The following is a 21,691-nucleotide window of genomic DNA, read 5'->3' on the forward strand; positions in this document are numbered from 1 at the left end:
CACACCTATTGAGTGGCACAAATATTTAGGCACATTAAAAGCAGCAGAAGATTTGTATAACGTTCTAGTGATGTTCTCTTCATGTTGTAACCCAGGACCAACGACAGTTAGCATAAACCCAACCTGTCAGGACTACCATCTTCAAAAGGGAGAGAAAGAAAAAGCCAAAGATTTTTGGAGGTATTTTAGCAGTGATCTGCCTGTCTAGAGATGTAAGAAGCCTCCCTCCGCCACCTCTCTAGCATCTCAGTGTTGAATAGCAATACTCACCACCTGTCAGTAAGACTGAAGAGATGAAACAGAAGTAGACAAAAAGACCAGGAGCCATTGTGTGTGGAGAGCGAGTCGACTGCCTTCCTGCACCCAACTATCAAAGGCACTCAGCTTTATACTGACTAGGGTGGGTCTCTTGTGGGGTGTTTGGGAGCTATTTTTTTTGAGTGGGTGGCATGGAAGACATGAGTGATCACCAAATCCCACACAGAGAAATATCCATTTGCACAATAAAAATGGGAAAAGGGGCAACTGCAATGGTGAAGCAACAAGGTGGTTAAATCTTGTTGAGATTATCCATAACTCAATGTGTTAAGTTAAGCAAGAACTGACTCCTGTTGTAACTGGGCTACTATATAGCATGGGTGTCAAACTCGATTTCATTGAGAGCGGCATCAGAGTTGTGTTTGACTTTAAGAGTCCAGGTGTGTGTGAGTGGCGCCGGCGTGGCTAGCTCAACATCACTTGTCAAGGCTCTGTTTTTGGCCATGACAGCCTCCTGCAGCCCTCAAATCAAGATAGACAAGGTGGTTTGTCATATTGATGATGAAAGAAAAGTTGATTTAGGCTCTTCTAGTTCATGATGTGGGCCTCAACTTTAGCATACGTTTATGGGTCACGTAATGCCAATCTATTAAGAGGGCAGGGGGCAAGAAAGAAGGTTCAAAATCACCATTGATCGCAGAGAAGAATGGGCAAAGCAGTGAGTCTCTAGAGATGGGCAAGAGCCCTATAAACAAGCGGTAATTTAGCAGAGGCGACAGTGGTGGGAGCAATTTTTAGAGACAAAAGACCGGCCTGAAAGAACTAACTGGTGTAAGCAAGCAATTGGGATGGAAGACAACAAGAAAGAGCACAAACTGATTCTAAGACATACAGACTTAAGTGGAGAAGAAGAAACCGGAGGATTTGGAGAACTATGGTGTGTTTGGAGGTGGTGGGTTGCTGATAATAGTTAGAAAAAAGAAGTGAGCAGCAAAATGGAAGATGAAGAGACTGATGCAACAGCTGTGCCGAAACTACCTAGGACTTCTTAGAGCGGAAGAGTGTGGAGAGTATCACAAAGACTAAACAGAAACGTAAATTAAACAAGAACTTTAAAAAATGTAAAAGAAAAGGTGCTGAATGAATTGTCTGTGTTAATAGTTTGGTGAAATGCTTATTGGAAGATATACATAAGAGAATTTTGTAGGTTATGATAAATAGAATTTAAACAATTAACTTGCAATTATATACTAATATATATATGTCACAACCCCTGGTATGCCCAAATATGGGAGGGACCATACTGCTCCCTCATATATATAACAGATGTGTGTGTTTGTGTGTGTGTGTGTGTGTGTGTGTGTCTGTAAATAGATATGGATAGATAGATTGATATAATTAAGTGCCTAATTGAATTGATTGCATTAAGGATATAATGAAATAATTGCACTTTTAAAATATAGCACTGTTGGTATAAATAAATATTGAGGCTTCTTCTCTTTGTCTTTCTCTTTCCTTGTTTTTTCTTTCTTTTTTATTTTCATTTGGTGTCATTGAATAATTTAGAGATATATACAGACATATACAGACATATTTATATTACTTACATCGCTACAGGATAACTGATTGTGGATTAATATAGATAAAATAAGATAAATTAAGGAATTACTTAAAAAACTTTTTAGAAATTTAAAAGTAATTAATTAGAAAACAACAAACTTAACAGCAAAGCAAATATATTATACTATCAGTAGTAATCAGTGTAACAGAATATATCACATTAATAGCAAATTTATGACTGTGATCAAAAAAGAAAAAAGAATATTGATAGATAGAAAAAGTTAAGTTGAAATAAAATAATAGTTAAGATATTGGATGCAACTTTGGGACAACATGTACTCTATATTTAAAAAATGAGATAAAATTTTAAAAGAGATGACAAATATCACAACAACATCATTGAAAGAGAGAAAAAAGACAACTATAAATCCTTCAATAATTGTATCGACTCCCTCTCCAGCACCCCAAAGGTCAACAAAAGCAAAGGCCACAATGGAAAAACAAAATACAGCATCGAATATCCAAAATGTTCTGGCTACATTGCAAGTCATTCAAGAAACCATGATCGACCTTCAAGAGGCAATAACTAAAAACCTCAGTGAATTAAAAGCAGAAATGAATGAAATGAAAACAGAGATGAGTGAAATGAAAAATGAAGTTAAATATGATATACAGAAACTAGATGATAAAATGGGAATAATACAACAAACACTGGGAAAAAGCGAATAGTCAATAAAAGTGGTAGAAAAAAGAACAGAACAAACAGAGAAGAAACTAGAGATAGTTGAAAAAAAGATGAAAACATCAAACAAAGACTTAGAAGACTCCCTCATCCATCTGGAAATGGACTGTGCAGCATTCTATCTCTGATTCCAAAATGTAACAGAAACAAAAGAGGAAGATTTACAAATGATAATGACAGAAATAATAGCAGAGATCTTACAAAGAGACAAGCATGAGATCCTAAATGGGTTGAATGAAGTTTACAGCGTAAGCACTAAATTATGCCAGAAGTCACCGATTGCCTCGAGAAGCACACATTAAATTTGCGAGGAAAAAAGTGAGAGATATAATTTATAGAATAATAAGAGACGAACCAATGATATACAAAGGAAAGGAGATACAAACCCTGAAACAAATTCCGTGAAGAGTGAGGTAACAAAGGAGAGCCTATCGATTTTTAGCAAAACAACTAGTTAAATGGGATATACTTTTTAGGTGGTTGGTCCCTGAAGGGATGTTGGCAACTTGGCAGGAGAAAAGAATTAAAGTTGATAATCTGGAGAAGGAACAGGATTTATATGAGCAACTGGTAAGCCCAGAAGAGGAACAGAGCAGTAAGGAGGAGTTAGAATCTAGAAGCCAGATCACTGTCTTTGTATGTCATGTGTGCAAAGTCAGCAGTAAAAGGTTGTTTTGTTTGAATGGCTGTGTGGAGACTTTTTCATCTGTCTAGAGGGAAGATCAGAGAGATTACCTGAGGTACACTCCCTCCTTCAAGACCCTGGACAATATGTGAGCACATGCAGGGGAAGAACAGATTGAACAGGTGTCAGGTGCTAGCACTCCATCCTGCTCCATTCCACAGGAGCTGCTGCATCTTACAAGACATCAGGGCCAACTGTGGACAGCCTATTGAGTGGGTTGGAAAAGTGTTGTTTTTCAGTTCTTCCTGGTCCTTGATCAGGCTCAATGTCAGCAAGGGGGAGCATCCTGATTTAGAAGGACCCTAAACCAAGGTGGATTTGATTGAAATCAAGTTGATTTAAATCATGAGTAAAAAGGCTCGATTTAAATTGACTTCATTTAAACCATGATTTTTAAAGGGCAGGTGTCATCTCTGTCCCGCAGTGGCTCCTCCTCTGACCCACGGTTGACTCACCGACAGTCGCCATATTGCAGAATACTGTATACAGGCTCATGCTACATCACTAAGCTCCGTTTCATGCTGAATAAACTAAGCTATGAATGTATCTCAAATAGTAAACTATCTTTAGATAGATCTTTTTTCTTCCAAAGCATTTTATTAAAATAAATTTGATAAAAATCAAAAACTCCCATTTAAAAATTTTAAAAAATCCAATTTAAAGTTTAAAAAAGACCACTTTAAAAAAAACTTTTAAAAAAGCATCACTTTTTATCCACCCTACCATAAACTGCTTTAACTTTACTGGGAAAAAACCACCGCTCCAATGGCTTCTCCTGCATTTCTCGCCATTCCGCTTGTACTTTGGACATCCTGTGTTTAAATTTGTCTTTCTTTGAGACAAGAGGATCTGCCATTCTGCCTTGTCCTTGGTCTGGAGGGCTGCTGAAATGGACCCATGGTTTTCATCTAACTAGCCTGTTGGTTTGCTTGTGCTTGCAGTCTGTGTGATGACAATTTTGAACTACATGCACTTTTCAGACTGAAGTTCTCACAAGGGGTAAATTATTGGAGACTTTTTCAGTAATTTGACCTTGGATATCTTGGATTTGGCCTGGTCTTTGCAGCCTTCTGAGCTAAATGATATTTTGACTGTCCTTGGTTGCTTATGGCACAAGGGAGCTGTGTGTAAGTTGTAGACCTGTGATGGTGCACCTATGGCACCTGTGCCAGAGGTAACATGTAGAACCCTCTTTGTGGGCACGTGCGCTGTTGTCAGCTGCTCTTCTGGTTTATGGTGCACCGATGCATGCCGGCCAGCTGGTCTTCGCTGGCTGTGGAAAACAGCCTGAAAAGGGCTCAAAGAATGCCCTAAAAACAGGGCTTTGGGGGAGCCATTTTCAAAAACCTTTGCCCGCACAAAATGCTCTCTCACAGCGAACTGGGAGTAAACCATTTAGGAACCCACCACTGGTGCAGATATGTCAGTTGCACAATCCTGGCAGCCATCTTAACCTTTTGAGCCTGTCCAGAATTTACCCGATGCTCTCACTTGTGTTATGAGGGAAAAAGGAGTCCAAGCAAGGAAGGGCATATATCAATATTTGCATGATAGATGGCACAATGCCATGGCTTCTTGTTCTCTCTCAGGCTGCTCAGTTTGTTCTTTCTGTGCTGGCCAAAAATTTCCAGGAAGAACTTTCTAATTGTTTGCCTATGGGACCACCTTGAAGCACTCTGGACCAGCACCTGTCTGATTTTATAAACTTTTCCGCCATGAGTGTTCAGCAAATGATTGTGATTGTTAAAGGGAATCACACAGCCACTCAGTGAATCCAGTATGGAAGACAGGAGGGATCAGAAACAGCTATTTTATTCAGAACACCCTTGTTTATATAAATTTTAAAGAAATAGATACTGAATGCAAATTTCTTCGTCATAGCAATTTATTTTTATGATGATTCTGTGGACTTTGAAAATAGAAAACACTTATTTTATTGAGCTGTGGTCTCAAAGCATGATAGTCAACATTTTTGGTCCAAATTTCTAGCTTTCCACTACTGACTCAGGCAAAACTCACAAGCATCTGTTATTCAAATCTCTACTTAATCCACTATTAAATCTCCAATTTTCCAATTTTTTTTACAAATTTCCCAATATTTGCAAAGAAAGTTTGGCTCTTCCTAACAATCACTGATGATCAGGTTCAGAAGAAGCTGCATTTCTGCATTCCAGGGTGGTGACATTGAACTGAATCAACCCATCAGCCATCCCAGATACTCCTAAAGGGAAAGAACATGAATTCTTTGTCGTACATCCTTGGTAAGTGGACTTCTCAGTGAAATTTGAAACTGTGGATAAGGAAAAGGCAGAAAAGGTGCATATGAAACTCTGTAGCATAGATATTATAAAGTAATGCAGATTGTTTCTTTGCTATTTATACTGTTTGGCCTTGATGTTCTTGTGGCCTTTATGGAACCATAAAGATTGTTGAAAAACCTGGTACAGATCTGGTTACCCTATATTAAATGTTCAATAAAGTTTCTCCAAATAGATCATCTTCCTTTATAAAAAAAAGGAAGGAAGGAAGGAAGGAAGGAAGGAAGGAAGGAAGGAAGGAAGGAAGGAAGGAAGGACGGAAGAGAAAAGGGAAGGAAGGAAATGTCTACTCACAAAATTCTGATACTGTGATACAGGCTATCGTAAAACACTGATCCTCTTGGCCAACGCAGGCTACAGATTGATTGGCTTCACAAGAATCCTCATCTAGTGCAAAGCAGCCTGGGCACTGTAACCCATTTGGTTGAAAGTCTTCATAATTCTCCACTGGAGGAAGCAAATTTTCCAGTTAGCAAAGTTTCATGATCACCACTAACCCTTTTAATATCTATCCAACTTGACATTCTTTTCACATACTTGAGTAAATTCCAGCTCGGATGGAATCAAGGAACCCAAGATTCTTTGCAACAAGCAAGAGTTTTAAAAAAAGCTAGAGTTGGAAAATAATGTATTAAAGTGTAGATACTTATACAGAAGCAGTTCTACATTAGTTCATAATGGATAGGATAATTTTGGTCATAACTGGAGAACTACATATTACATGTAACTGCATTACATATAGTAATGTTTCTTTTCATTGAATTATTGTATGTCGCTCAGAGTCTATAGCTTGGAGTAGGTGATAGGTATTATATGAACTAAGTCCATCAATTGAAGCTCAAAAAGGTAGAGTTTGAAAAGGTTGTATTAAGGTGTAGATACTTACACGGAAGCACTTCTGCATTACAGAGATCAGTCTGGCAAAGTTGCCTCTGGCTATTTCAAATCTACCATCTACTGTTGTGCTGCTAAAGAGGCCTTCAAAACACTTCTCACGAGTAGCACATTCTTTGACAGTTAAACTCACTGGAATTTCGACTGCAGAAGAGAATTAGAAAAAGAAATATGGAACTCAGCAGAAAGTGACAAATTGTTTATGAACCATGTTCATTTGGCTGTTTTATTTTGGAAGAAATAGCTAAATACCCAGGTTTATTTCACTTTAAGAAATGTGTACCGACCCAAACTTTTGAGCGAACTTCCATGGCTGTGTTTTCCTCCTCCCAACCCAGCACATATCCCAATATTCCAGGTCTTGGACCTGCAGAGATTAACTGGCCAGTTAAACTTCTGCAAATGAGGAAGGACAAGAATGTCGATCTTCTGGCTCCTAAATTTTACCTGTGCTACTAAACCTCACTGTCTTTCACATAGATGTTGACACCTTTGAAGATTTATTTATTCCCAAGAAACATATAAGCACAGGCAACTGCAGAATCTGGAGCTTTTGCAGAATGATGACTATTCCATTGTGACAAAGTCGTGTAAGCGCCTTCTGTTTATCTTGCAATTTGTGTTGCAGATTCAAAAGGGCAAAGTGTAGATTGCTACATCAGGATGTATGTTTCATGACTTGTCCTGTCTTGTCCCCTTGTACATGTCAATTAACCAAAGTTTTAAAAATTACATTTCCAATTCTACTGTCCCTCTTTGAACCCCCAAGATAAGTCATTGAAGGAACGTCCCAAACCTAACCATGTTTTAGTACAACCTAGATGCTAAATTTTAGCATTTTACTGTTGTTTGACAGTGAAATGGGCGACATATGTCGGCAAAGATGTTGAGACCCCGGAAAGAGTGCGGAGAAGAGCAACAAAGATGATTAGGGGACTGGAGGCTAAAACCTATGAAGGACGGTTGCAGGAATTGGGTAGGTCTAGTAAAAAGAAGGACTAGCAGTGACATGATAGTGTTCCAATATTTGAGGGGCTGCCACTAGAATTGGGGGTCAACTTATCCTCCAAAGCACCTGAAGGCAGGATAAGAAGCAAGAATATAAGCAACCAAGAACTAAGGAGAAATTTACTCACAATAAGAGCAATCAATCAGTGGAACGGCTTCTCTCGAGAAGTTGTGAATGGTCCAATACTGGAGGTTGTAAGAAGAGACTGGACAGTCATTTGTCTGAAATGGTCTAATCCAGTGTCTCCTGCCTGAGCAGGGAGTTGCACTAGAAGACCTCCAAGGTTCCTTCTAACTTGGATGTTCTGTATTCTAATAAATATATACATTTTACCTAAAAAATGAGAAACATGTGCAGGTTATTCTTTGATGATACAAAAACCAAGTGATGGACATGCCTGAGAACAAACTCAACTTTCACTTACCTATAGTAGAATTGACAACTGTAGTAGAACAGAATTCTTCATCTTCTTTGCACTCCACCACCTTCACATTCTCTTCTTCACATTGAGTTCCAAGGGCAACACATGTTTGACACTTTAGAGACATCACTATAAATAAAAGACATAGTCATGCCAATGATCAGTGTCACCCTTCTATGTTTTTCTCTCCTCCTAGCATTTACATTCAAGACTCCTGTTATAATCTGGTTTACTAAGCATGTCTCCCCTGTTGTTGTTTTTCTGCTGGGGATCTTCGGAAGGATGGGAGAGGAGATCAGCTTGTGGAAATGGAAGTTGAGATTGAGAGAGAGATTCACCTTTTTGTACTGCTAACTTTTTTGTGGTAGTTAATAACTGCAGTCGTTAAGTGAATCACATGGCTGTTCAGCAAATCTGCCTTCCCCTATTGACGCTGCTGGTCAGGATGGTTGCAAATGGGGATCATATTTCCCAAGACATGCGACGGATATAAGCACATGCCAGCTGCTTCACGTCCAAAATTTGATACCTGGCTGTGGGAATACTGCCGTTGTTGAAAGTGTTAGGACCATTTGTAAGTCTTTTTTTTCAGTTCTGTGCTAACTTCAGATGGCTGCAGAACAAATTGATTTGTAGTAGAACAATTGACCAGAGGCTTCCTCAACCTGCCTGCCTCCCATCCTTTTCCTGAAATTTCCTGAAGTTTCTATATTTCAGTTTCAAGGAAATTAAATTCCTTACCTGTTGTCAGAATGGAGGAGAAGAGACATAGGACAAGAATTCCAGCTGCCGTCATGTTGGTAGACGTCACCTCCGCTGCCTTTCCTGAAGCCACCTACTGCTCAGCTTTGCAACAGGGGAAATGTTTTTGAACAATTAGGTTGTGGAGTGGAATGTTGGGTCCCAAATGATTGGCTGCCAGAAATAGCAAACTCAGGCAGGGCAGAAGCCAAATTTCATTAGGAAAGATAGTGGTGTTCTTAGAAAATATACACAAAATAAACTTTGCTCGGCAGTCAAATGGGGCTGTGATTTCTTGTTTACTACATCTCTACATCTTCCTTTGCTTTTTCAAAGCTTAGTGTAGCTTCTAAAGGTGAATTTATATCCTACTATAATTCTCTATATCTGAGTTGCATCCTTTGCCCCTCCTGACTGTTTTTCACCTTAATTCCTACATTCATATATTTGGATCGTTTTGGATGTTTTTCTGATCCTACAGTTGTGCATTATATATATGTCAGTACTTTGTTATATATTAATGATAAGCCTCTGAACATTTCCATTATTATATTTTTATTTTTGTAGACAGATTTTAATTTCTGGCCCTTTCTTTTCTATCACTTATGACTTTATTTATTGATATCCCCGTTGTCAGCGTTCCAAATACCATGTAGAATTAAATCAGAGTCAAAGGCAAAACTATGCTTAAAGTTCCAATTTAATAAAGCAGGCATGTTGGCACATAGCTGTGGGGATTCCAACTCTGGAAGTTACATCAGAATCCCACCAAGTTAAAAGTTCATGATCTTGTCCCCACACCCACAATCCATCACATGGTCCAATCTCCTTCTTACACGCTGGCGTCCATGCCCAGCTTCTTCCGGTCAGGTGTGAAAGTGTGGAGACAAAGGATGACCTTGGCTTCTAGCAAAGAATGAAAAACAATACATTCCAAAATCCTACTCCTTCTAATCCCCCCTCCCGTTGACTACACTTAAAGAAACAGCATAATGAAATAAGAGAAAGTGTGGAATATAAATGCAGGCCTGACACCTGTCAATCTATAACAGGAGTGTGAAACTCAATTTCATTGAGCGCCGCATCAGGACGGTGGTTGACTTCAGGGGGCCAGGAGGCATGGCTGACTGGGTGGGTGTGGCTACTGGGTGGACTTGGCAAACTTGACACCACTCCCCAAACTGCCTGAATGTTTCCTGTTCACATTGGGTAGACTGGGCCGAAGCTACACTGGCATGATCTTTCCTTCTATTGGACCACATCTGTCTGGATTTGAAATAGAGTGGTGAATGGCTTGTAGAAATGAGGGGGTGAGCAGAAAGAATTAATTCCTTCTACTGGGCCAATTTTGTGAATGAGGTATTGAATGAGCTGTGGAATTCTGGGAGTTGAAGTCCACAAATCTAAAAAGTGCCTCACCATCCATAAAGCTGACCGCACATCACTAGTGCTGAGCCTGAGCTGGTGAGGCTGGTGAGACCTTGTCCCAGTGTTTGAAGTACATTTTCAAATTTCCAGCCCCCAGTTTGAAAATAGTTGTGGACTCTTGCTTTGAAAGTAATGGCGATTGGTTTTTACTATGGCCACTAACTGAATTTTTTTGTGGATTGAAGGGAGAAACAGATCCTTTTTTGACCCCAGAGATACTTTGATTCACAGCCTCTGCTTTGACCCTCCTCTTTAACAACTCCCTTCCCTTGCAATCCCCAACACAATTCTTCCCAGCGTCTCTATATCCTCCTCCACAAATATGACCATCAAAACTAGAGAAAGACACCAAAAAAAGAGCTGAAAGAGGAAGAGAAAAAAATGCAATGAGGGATAGAGGGCACCTCCTTGAGATCTGGGATACACAAGCAGAACTTGGTTACAAAGCCCCTCTCCAATATTTATGAAGAGCTCTAGCTATCTCCTTAAATCCATTTCATTTGGGGAGGAGGATGTGACAAAAGAAAAAGAATGGAAGTATGCCAGAGGAAAAGAGACTAAGGGTATCACTGAATTGACTCCAGAATAGATGACAATAGAGGAGGGAATGCGTAATTTATGGAAGCTGTCCTCTCCTGTGTATTCAAACTTCCCATAGGAGAATACACAGACACAAATACTTTTGTCACCAAATTTATTTGCATTACAATTGAGAGAAAATGGATCATTAAAGAAAGACCACATACCCCTGAGCTAGCCTGCACCTCCATATCCTAAACCACTACCAAATTTTTGAAACCTACCACTGATATATACATGCCAAAATCTGTATTTCACACACATTCTCTTTTAGCATAACCTAGATGCTAAATGTTAGTTAAATGTTAGCATTTTACTGTTGCTTGAGAGTGAAATGGGTGATATACGCGAGCAAAGATGTTGAGACTCTGGAAAGAGTGTAGAGAAGAGCAACAAAGATGATTAGGGGACTGGAAGCTAAAGCTTATGAAGGATGGTGGCAGGAATTGGGTACGTCTAGTAAAAAGCAGGACTAGGGGTGACATGATAGCAGTGTTCCAATATTTGAGGGGCTGCCACTAGTATTGGGGGTCAACATATCCTCCAAAACATCTGAAGGCAGGATAAGAAGCAAGGAGATAAGCAACAGAGAACCAAGGAGAAATTATTTTTGCCAAGACAGAGAACTGACTGATATCATTGGGGAGAATTCCCATGTTGTGTGTACGATCAAGGGCTTTCCCCTACTGACCAAGGTAAGACTCATAGACATCTTTGATTCCAAACTCTACTTAATTCACTATTAAAGCTCCAACTTTCTCATCTTTTACAAATTTTTACAATAATTGCAAAGAAGGCTCGCCACTTCCCAACCCTCACTGATGGTCAGGTTCAGAAGAAGCTGCATTTCTGCATTCCAGGGTGGTGACATTGAGCTGAATCAGCCCACTGGCTATCTCAAATGCTCCTAGAGGGAAGGAACATGAATTCTTTGTCGTACATCCTTGGTAAGTGAGCTTTTCAGTGGAATTATCATCTGGGGGTAAGAAAAAGACAGAAAAGGTACATTTGAGACTCTATAGTGTGGATATTATAAAGTAATACAGATGGTTTCTTTGTTATTTATATTTATGTTTGGCCTTGATATTCTTGTAGCATTTATGGAACAATAAAGATCTTTGAAAAACCTGATGCATTTAAATCTGGTTACCATGCATTAAATGCATGATAAAGCTTCTCCAAATAGATCATCTTCCTTTTTTTAAAAAAAAGGAAGAAAGGAAGGGAGGAAGGGAGGAAGGAAGCAAATATCTACTCACAAGACTCAGTGATAAAAGAAAGGTTAAGACACCGATCCTCTTGACCGACACAGGCTACAGATTGATTGGCTTCACAAGAATCCTCATCTTGTGCAAAGCAGCCTGGGCACTGTAACCCATTTGGTTGAAACTCTTCATATTTTTCCACTGGAGGAAGCAAATTTTCCAGTTAGCAAAGTTTCATGATCACCAGTAACCCTTTAATTCACAACCTCCTCCAACTTCACATTTTTTCATGTACCTGAGTTCAATTCCAGCTCAGATGGAATCAAGGAGCCCAAGATTTTTTGCAAAAAAAATAAGAGTTAAAAAAAAAACTCTAGAGTTTGAAAAGAATGTATGAAAGTGTAGATACTTACACTTTGGAAGCGGTTCTGCATTACAGAGATCAGTCTGGCAACAGTTACCTCTGGTTATTTCAAATCTACCCTCTATGATTGTGGTACTGAAGAAGCCCTCATAACACAGCTCACGTTTTGAGCATTCCTTCATAATTAAACTCACTGAACCATTGGCTGCTGAAGGGAATTAAAAAAAGGAATATGGAAGTCAGCAGAAAATGAAGAAATGCTTATCAAACAAGTTCATTTGGCTGTTCTGTTTTGGAAGAAATAGCTAAATACGTGCCTTTTTTCCACTTTATGTTGATGTTGATGTTTAATAAATTTATAGGCCGCCCAATCCCGAAGGACTCTGGGTGGCTTACAACAATACATTTAAAAATAAAAGTTAAAAACACAGAAACATAGATTAAAAAAGACCACAACATACACCCAGTCTAATCGGGGCTGGAACTCAAACGTGAGTTCAACAGCCCAGGGCCTGCCAGAATAGCCAAGTCTTAAGAGCCTTACGGAAGGCCATGAGAGTGGGTAGGGTCTGGATCTCTGGGGGCAGTTTATTCCAGAGGGTCGGAGCAGCTACAGGGAAGGCCCTCCCCCGGGTAGTTGCCAGCCGACATTGTCTGGCTGACGACACCTGGAGAAGGCCCTCCCTGTGCGATCTTATCGGTCGTTGGGAAGTATGTGGCAGAAGCGGTCTCGCGGATATCTGGGTCCTAGACCATGTAGGGCTTTAAAGGTGATAACCAGCACCTTGAATTGCGCTCGGAGACCAATGGGAAGTCAGTGCAGCTTGCGGAGGATAGGTGTGATGTGGGTGTACCTTGGTACACCCAATATCGCTCGCGCGGCTGCATTCTGGACTAGTTGTAGTCTCCGAACACTTTTCAGAGGCAGCCCCATGTAGAGTGCGTGAAATGTGTATCCTTTTTCTCTGGGAGCTCAAAGCACTCCCACTTGTTACTTTTTCCTATAAAATCACTAAGATTAGTTGGGTTGTGAAAGTTTGACTTACTAATGAGTAAACTTCCAACCCAGCATATATCTTACTACACTAGTTCTTGGACCTGCAGAGAATAACTGGCCAGTTTAATCTTTGCAACTGAGGTTCCTAATCCTAACCTGAATGATTAAACCTCACTGTCTTTTCACATAGATGTTGACACCTTTGAAGATTTATTTATTCCCAAGTAATATAGAAGCACAGGCAACTGCCGAATCTGGAGCTTTTGCTGAACGCGGAATCTTGCATTGTGACAAAGTAATCTAAACTCCTTCTGTTTAGCTTGCAATTTGTGATAGACATTCAAATGGACAAAGTGTAGATTGCTACATCAGGATGTGTGTTTCCTAACTTGTCCTCTCTTGTCCCTGTGTACATGTCAATTCACAGAGTTTAAAAAGTCACATCTGGCAAATAACATTGGACTTATTACTGTCCCTCGATGAATCACCAAGAGAAGTTACTGAAGGAAAGTCCCCAGTTAATAATGTTTTAGCACAACTTAGGTGCTAAATGTTAGCATTTTACTCTTGCTTGAGAGTGAAATGGGCAATATATATTGGCAAAGATGTTGAGACTCTGGAAAGAGGGCAGAGAAGATCAACAATGATGTTTGGGGACTGGAGTCTAAAACCTATGAAGTACGGTTGCAGGAATTGAGTATGTCTAGTAAAAAGGGTGGGATGTGGTGGCTCAGTGGCTAAGATGCTGAGCTTGTTGATCAGAAGGTCAGCAGTTTGAATCCATAGTGCCACATAAAAGAGTGATCTCCCGTTACATGCCCCAGTTTCTGCCAACCTAGCAGTTCGAAAACATGTAAAAAATTTAAATAGAAAAAACTTTGGTGGGAAGGAAACAGTGCTCCGTGTGCCTTCGGTGTTTAGTCAGGCCAACCACATGACCATGGAGACATCTTTGGACAGCACTGGCTCTTCAGCTTAGAAGCCGAGATGAGAAACAACTAGTATGCATGTGAGGGGGAATCTTTACCTTTACTAGTAAAAAGAAGGTTGTGGGTACTCCAACACAGGAGGCTTGTAAGAAGAGACTGGAGAGTCATTTGTCTGAAATGGTCTAATCTAGTGTCTCCTGCCTGAGCAGGGAGTTGGACTAGAAGACCTCCAAGGTTCCTTCTAACCCTCATGTTCTACATTATAATAAATATATACAATTATGTAAAAAATGAGAAACACATTCAGGTTATTCCTTGATGGTCCAGAAATCAAGTGATGGATATGTTTGAGAACAAATTCAGTTTTCACTTACTTATAGTAGTATTATAAACTTGAGTATAACAGAATTCTTCATCTTCTTTGCACTCCTCCACTTTCACATTATCTCCTTCACAGTCATTCACAGGGGAAAAACACGTCTGACATTTCAGAGATGTCACTACAAATAGAAGATTCGAATAGAAGTCGTGCCAATGATTAATGTCACCTTTGAATATGCTGCTATCCTAGCGTTTACAATTCAAGACTCCTGTTGTAATCTGGTTTACTAAGCATGTCTGTGGTTTTTCTGCTGGAGATCTTTGAAAAGGTGGGAGAAGAGATCAGCTTGTGGAAATGGAAGACAAATTGAGACTAAGGGAGAGATTCATCCTCTCAGACCCCTAACATTTTAATATGACACTGGATCATCCCATTGTTTGGTATTTATGCTGTAGACCAGTTTTGTGAAGAAGCCATTTGGATGCTGGCTGAGGCTATTTTTCTGCAAAAACCTGAATTCTGAATGTCTGTGAGTTCTGAATAATTTTTGCGTGACCCATCAAAAGCCCGAACGTCATAAGCGCGCCGACAACACCGCGGCACTAAAACCGCGATTTCAAAAGCGCGCCGACAACAGCGCGCCGACAACAACGTGCTGACAGAAGCGCGATTTCATTTAAGGTAAGATTTACAGTTAGGTTTAGGGTTAGGTTTAGGGTTAGGTTGAGGGTTAGGTTGAGGGTTAGGTTGAGGGTTAGGTTGAGGGTTACGTTACAGTGCGCTTCTGTCAGCGCGCTTTTGTTGGCGCGCTTTGGGGCTAATTAGTTGCTCATTCGTCGCACGGTTTTGTCACCGCGCTTTAGACACCGCGGTTTAGTCAGGCGCGCTTTTGTTGTGCGCGCATTTGTGGTGGAACCTAATTTTTGATATCAGCGTTGGCTCTTGATTCCTGGTGATGCAGGATTTGGGCACATTTAAGATGTGACGTGCCAATAACTTCTTCTGGCTGAGAGAGAATCAATTGTCTATTTTTTGATCCAATGGTCGAATGTCACTTGCCTAGTTTGTGTTCCTCATGAATGACTAGACTCATAATTTCATTCCTAATCCAAAACTTTCAGCCACTACACCAAATTGGCTCTCTTGATACTTTGAAGAGATTATCATTAATCCTGCATCCGCTACAGGTAGTAGGACCACAATTGGAACTGGAGCTTGTGCCACTAAGTAACATTGTTAAGTGAGTTGTGCCCAGTTTCACAACCTTTTCGTAGTAGTTAATAACTGCAGTCTTTAAGTGAAACACATGGTTGTTCATCTCCCTCCCCCCATTGACGCTGCTTGTCAAAAGCTGCTGGTCAGGAAAGTTGCAAATGGTGGCCTTATACCCCAGGACACTGCAATGGATGTAAACTCATGCCAGCTGCCGAATGCTCAAATTTTGTCCTGTTCTAACTTCAGATGGCCACAGAACAAATGGACCTGTAGTAGAAGAATTGACCAGAGGCCTCCTCAACCTGCCTGCCCTCCATCCCTTTCTTCGAGTTTCCTGAAGTTTCTATATTTCAGTTTCAAGGAAATTAAATTTCTTACCTGTTGACAGGATGGAGGAGAAGAGACAGAAGACAAGAATTCCAGCTGCCCTCATGTTGGTAGAAGTCAACTCCGCTGCCTTTCCTGAGGGCACCTACTGCTCAGCTTTGCAAGTGGGGAAATGTTTATGAAGAATCAGCTGGGGGAGGTGGAATGTAGGGTCACAAATGATTGGCTGGCAGAGATAGCAAACTCAGGCAGGGCAGAAGCCCAATTCCATTAGGAAAGATAGTGGTTTTCTTAGAATATATACACAAAATAAACTTTGCTCGGCAGTCAAATGGGGATGTGAGTTCTTGTTTACTTCATCTCTACATCTTACTCTGCTTTTTCTAAGGGGCTTCGCCTAACTTCCAAAGCTGATTTTATATCCTCTTATTATTCTCTATATCTGATTTGTATCCTTTTGCCCATCTTTACTATGTTTCACCGCAATCAACACATTCATTTATTTGGATGGTTTTGGAACTTTTTTCTGACCCTAAGTTGTGCATAATACCCTGTTTCCCTGAAAATAAAACCTCCCTGGATAATAAGCCCAATTGTTCTTTTGAGCGCATGTGCTAAAATAAGCCCTACCCTGAAAATAAGCCCTCCCCAAAATATTGCAATACTGCAGTAGCCATGAGGTGACCATGTTTGTTGCCTCCTGCACCTCAAAAATAATAAGATTGCCCCCAAAATAAGACCAAGTGCTTATTTCGGGGGTCGAAATAAAATAAGACCCTGTCGTATTTTCGGGGAAACATGGTATAACAGTCAGTACTTTGTTAGACTGTATATTAGTGATAAGTCTCTGAACATTACCATTATTATATTTTTATTTTTGTACATAGATTTTAGTTTCTGGCCCTTAGTTCTATGATCTATAACTACATTTATTGATATCCCACTCTTTTGTACAAGAAATAAAGATTCAGGTACAGTTATAATTTAAGATTACATGAAATGATATTTTGCTTCTTATAATTGTCATTATAATTCTTCCTGCCCTGGATTCAGAGGTGCTATGTAACTCACTGACCAATCACCATTCTTCCTTTTTCAGTGGAGATTATTGAGATGGTGATGAGGGACCAATTACAGAGTGGCTGAAATCTGAGCCATTTCAATTGGCTTCAGGTATGGGATGGAAATAGCCTTGGTTGGTCATACAAGTGGCCTTTGTCAAGATCTGTATTGGTGTCTTTTATAACTCTCTGTGACCTTTGTCTTCTACTGGACCAATTTTGAGGATGAGGAGAGTTGATTGAAGGACTGATTTGCAGTAATTCCATTTTTCCTCAGTGGACAGCTTCAGCAGTGATGTTGGAAAGAAAGGCCAACATGCTCCCTTCGGTGATGCCTCCCAGAGGTAGTCCTCTGTATAGTTTGATCTGTACATGGAATTTAATTTAGGATTTGATGCCCTCAGTATGTCGATCAGATTTAGAATTGTATGTTTACAACAGCGAGTGTTTGCTGAACTGGTGAGGCCTTGTCCCAGTGTTTGAAGTAGCACTACATTTTCAAATTTCCAGCCCCTAGTTTGAGAACAGTTTCGGACTCTTGCTACTCATGACAGTAATGGCGATTGACTTTTTTTTCCACTGAAAAATTGTCTTTTTGTGGGTTCGAGGGAGAAACAGATTTTCTTTTTGATCCCAAAGATACTTTGATCCATAGACTTTGGTTTGATCCTCCTTCTAAACAACTCCCTTCCCTTACAATCCTCAACACAATTCTGTCCAGTGTCGCTATATCAGGAGTGTCAAACTCATTTTCATCAAGGGCTCCATCAGGGTTGTCTTTGACCTCAGGGTCAAGGGGGCCAGGGTGGGTGTGGCCAGCTCGACCTTACTTGTGTCGGGGGACAACTGCAGTGAAAACAGGCTCCTGAGCTCCATTTTCAGCTGCGATAGCTTCCTGCAACCCCCTGCCAACAAAAATGGGTGGTTCTCCTGAGCTCCACTTTTGCTGGTAGAGACACCGCGGGCTGGTTCTTTTCTGTTTCCAGGGTTCTTTTCTGTTTCCAGATCTAAAAAGCCCGTGGGCCAGATCCAGCCCCGTGGGTGGGACCGAGTTTGACACTCCTTGCTCTATATCCTCCTCCACAAATATGGCTATCAAAAGTAGAGAAAGAAGCCGTGAAAAGACACCCCCCCAAAAAAAAGAGCTGAAAGAGGAAGAGAAAAAAAATGCAATGAGGGATGGAGGACACCTCCTTGAGATCTGGGATACACAGCCAGAACTGAGATACAAAACCCTTTTCCAGCATTTATGAAGAGCTCTAGATATCTCCTTAAAGTCATTTCGTTTGGGGAGGAGGATGTGACAAAAAATAATGGAAATATGGTATTGTATTATATTGTATTTAATAGATTTATAGGCCGCCCAATCCCGAAGGACTCCGGGCGGCTTACAGAAAGAAACAAATCTTAAGAAAATATAAGGAATTAAAAAAGAACAGAGAATAGATTAAAACCACATCATGCACCCACTTGGTAGAGGAAAAGAGACTAAGGGTATAGCTGAATTGACTCCAGAATGGATGACCATAGAAGAGATAATGTTAGTTATCGAAGCTGTCTTCTTGTGTGTGTTCAAACTTCCCATAGGAAAATACATAGGAGAATACACAGATGCAAATTTTGTCACCAAAATTTATTTGCATTACGATTTAGAGAAAATGGATCGTTGAGAGAAAAACAACACACCCCTGATTTAGCCTGCACCTCTATATTTTAAATTAGTGCCAAATCCCCAAAAATGCTTAGCCCCAAAGCATTGTAAATCTTACCAATGAAGCTCCAGTTTCCTTCCCACTTTTTCAATTTTCAAACTCTAACGGAAATAAAGCTGTCTGTCTATATGTTAAAAAAAAAACATGCTCTCAAATAATTGTGAAGCAAGGCAACACTTCTGTGTGGTGATATTGAACTTTATAATGCCGTTGCCCATTTGTGCCTCTCCTTTGTGGTAGGAACATACATGGTTTGTCACACGTCCTTGGGAGAAATCCACTTAGCAATAGCAATAGCAGTTAGACTTATATACCGCTTCACAGGGCTTTCAGCCCTCTCTAAGCAGTTTACAGAGTCAGCATATCGCCCCCACAGTCTGGGTCCTCATTTCACCCACCTCAGAAGGATGGAAGGCTGAGTCAACCTTGAGCCGGTGATATTTGAACAGCCGAACTGCAGAACTGCAGTCAGCTGAAGTAGCCTGCAGTGCTGCATTTAACCACTGCGCCACCTCGGCTCTTGAGTAGCTGCACAAAATAGTCATGAAGCCACTGGGTGTTTTGTTTTGTTTTTGCAATGGAAGATTTGGGATAAGAGTGAATTTTCATATTGCTCTGAATGTTTACATAGTGGACAGACATTGTTCCCTTGACCTGTTTACCAGTTACAGTGGATTGCTTTCCACTGGATGGATATTTTGCAATAACACCCTGGCTTGGTAAATTTGCTTAAAAAAAACCCAGCAGATTTGAGAATAGCTATTATTTTAGGAGATGCAAATGGTCTGTTTGGGAGTCATATTTCTATGTCTGCCCCTCCACTGTCTATGTTCCCTATAATCCATTCAGGAGTGTCAGTTGCAGAGGTGGGTTCCTACCAGTTCGCACCAGTTCAGTAGGACCGGTTCGTCAAATCTACCGAACCGGTTAGAAGAGGTTCCACCAGTGGACCCGGAAAGCAGGCCACACCTACAGAAGAGATTCCAAAAAATTTTGAAACCCACCACTGACAGACAGACAGACAGACAGTCACACACACACACAAACACACACACACACAGAGACTCACACAGAGAGAGAAAGAGAAAGAAAGGAAGAAAGAAAGAAATAAAAAAGAAAAAAAGAAAGAAAAAGTGAAAGAGAGATGAAAGAAAAAAAGGAAAAAGAGACAGAGAAACAAAAGGAAGGAAAGAGAGAGAGAGAGAGAGAGAGAGAGAGAGAGAGAGAGAGAGAGAACACATGGCCGGCAAGTCACTCCCACCAGGTCACATGGCTGGCAAGCCACTCCCACAAAGGAGGCCACACCCACAGAGTAGGTTCGAATTTTTTTTGAAACCCACCACTGGTCAGTTGGGTGGGCCAAAATAGTCAGGATGGAGGCCAGAACATGATTCTAACCCCAGGAGGTAAATTGTATTTTTCTCTTTCCCACGTGTTTCTCTAATTAAAAAAATAGCAAGAAAAACAAAGGAAGAAAGATCTAATCACATGTATACATGCCAAAATCCACATTTCCACATCAACTCCCTTTGCCAAGACAGAGAATTGGCTGAGGTGGTTGGGGAGAATCTCCATGTCTTGTGTATGGTCCAGAGCATAACAGAGTATTCAGAGTATTCTGCCAGTTCACCCTGGCTTGAACCAGTGGCAGTGGTGAGAGGCTCCTCCCACCTGCTCAGACGTCATCATGGATGCTCTGAGCATGTGCATAAGCACTGCATGTGAGCGCACACTCCCAATCCCAAGCCAGTAGTGAAGGTAATAAGATTTTATGCCTAATATCAATCCATTGGGTTGAAGTTCCTCACGATAAGCCACTGCAGAAACCAACCCCAAATTATCAAACGTTTCCACGGAGACCATCCCATATTAAATCTCAAGATCTTTTGCATCCTGGCTTCCAGAATTCCCAGCCAGGAGAGGATTTGTACTCCAAGCATCTAAAGGCAGAGCTGGACTTTCTGCTTATCCCAGCAACCAAGCAGGTCACCCCACCAACTTCTTCAGTCAAGGAAGAGATGACATTCCATCCCATCTACCCCACCAGTGGTGGGTTTCAAAACTTGTTCGAACCTACTCTGTGGGTGTGGCCTCTTTTGTGGGAGTGGCTTGCCACCCATGTGACCGGATATGAAGATGCCGACGACACTTGTCAGAACCACCTTAAATTCCCTCACACACAGCACTGGCATGCATAAGAATATGATGTAAACTTGTTTTTTAAAAGGCATCTTTGGTTTGCGTTAAAACAACTTCAACACACGCAATGTTCTGATTGCACCACAAACACAGTAGTCATCCTTACCTTTCACAGAGGCACTGAGTTTTATAAATATGAGCATGATAGTGTAGAATAATCATATCCAAGGACCAGTGGTGGATTTCAAAATTTTTTGGAACCTCTTCTGTAGGTGTGGCCTGCTTTCCGAGTCCACTGGTGGAACCTCTTCTAACCGGTTTGGTAGATTTGACGAACTGGTTCTACCGAATAGGTGCGAACTGGTAGGAACCCACCTCTGTACCCCACCCACTGTGGTTCTTAAGTGATCACACGGTCACTCGGCGAATCCACTTTGCGCTATCGATTGCCTGTGGCGGCTGGCCAGGAAGGACTCCGTTTATGTCGACATGAGCCAAGATGCGGCAACCATTGTAAATACACAGCAGTTGCCAAACTTCTAAAATTGTGATCACATGATTATGGAGATACTGTGAAAGGTCATAAGATGAGTGAATTAGTAATCTATAAACTTCAGGCAGAAGGACATTTAGAACTCAGTGAGAAAGATTCCAAGCGAAAATGCATAAAAAGATAATTACAATTTCTTAGGTATAGAAGACAGGAGGGACTAGAAAGAGTTTTTTTTGTATTCAGAACATCTTTGTTTATATAAATGCTAAAAGATACTGAATGTAGATTCTTT

General features: G+C 40.7%; 1 protein-coding gene across 1 annotated transcript; it reads right to left on the reverse strand.

The window, feature by feature from the left end:
- Positions 1-10,736: 10,736 nt before the first annotated feature.
- Positions 10,737-16,164, reverse strand: LOC106557187 (phospholipase A2 inhibitor and Ly6/PLAUR domain-containing protein). Its single transcript, XM_014076351.2, has 5 exons — positions 16,046-16,164; positions 14,505-14,630; positions 12,254-12,409; positions 11,895-12,041; positions 10,737-11,611 (listed from the first exon to the last, which is right to left on the reverse strand). The coding sequence occupies exons 1-5, from the start codon at positions 16,098-16,100 to the stop codon at positions 11,451-11,453; spliced, it is 645 nt and encodes a 214-aa protein (XP_013931826.2). The 5' UTR covers positions 16,101-16,164; the 3' UTR covers positions 10,737-11,450.
- Positions 16,165-21,691: the final 5,527 nt, after the last annotated feature.

Source organism: Thamnophis sirtalis, unplaced genomic scaffold (genome assembly GCF_051295495.1).
Source record: "Thamnophis sirtalis isolate CommonGarterSnake01/CBP01778 unplaced genomic scaffold, rThaSir2_p1.2 scaffold_13, whole genome shotgun sequence".
NCBI classification, from domain to species: Eukaryota; Metazoa; Chordata; class Lepidosauria; order Squamata; family Natricidae; genus Thamnophis; species Thamnophis sirtalis.

Bases quoted from the DNA above. Each gene is read 5' to 3' on its own strand.
- LOC106557187 (XM_014076351.2), bottom strand. From the start codon at position 16,100: ATGAGGGCAGCTGGAATTCTTGTCTTCTGTCTCTTCTCCTCCATCCTG. The intron at 14,631-16,045 runs GTAAGAAATTTA...TTCTATTTGTAG, and splicing joins CTCCTCCATCCTGTCAACAG to TGACATCTCTGAAATGTCAG. The intron at 11,612-11,894 runs GTGAGTAGATAT...TCTTACCCCCAG, and splicing joins TTCTTTTATCACTGAGTCTT to ATGATAATTCCACTGAAAAG.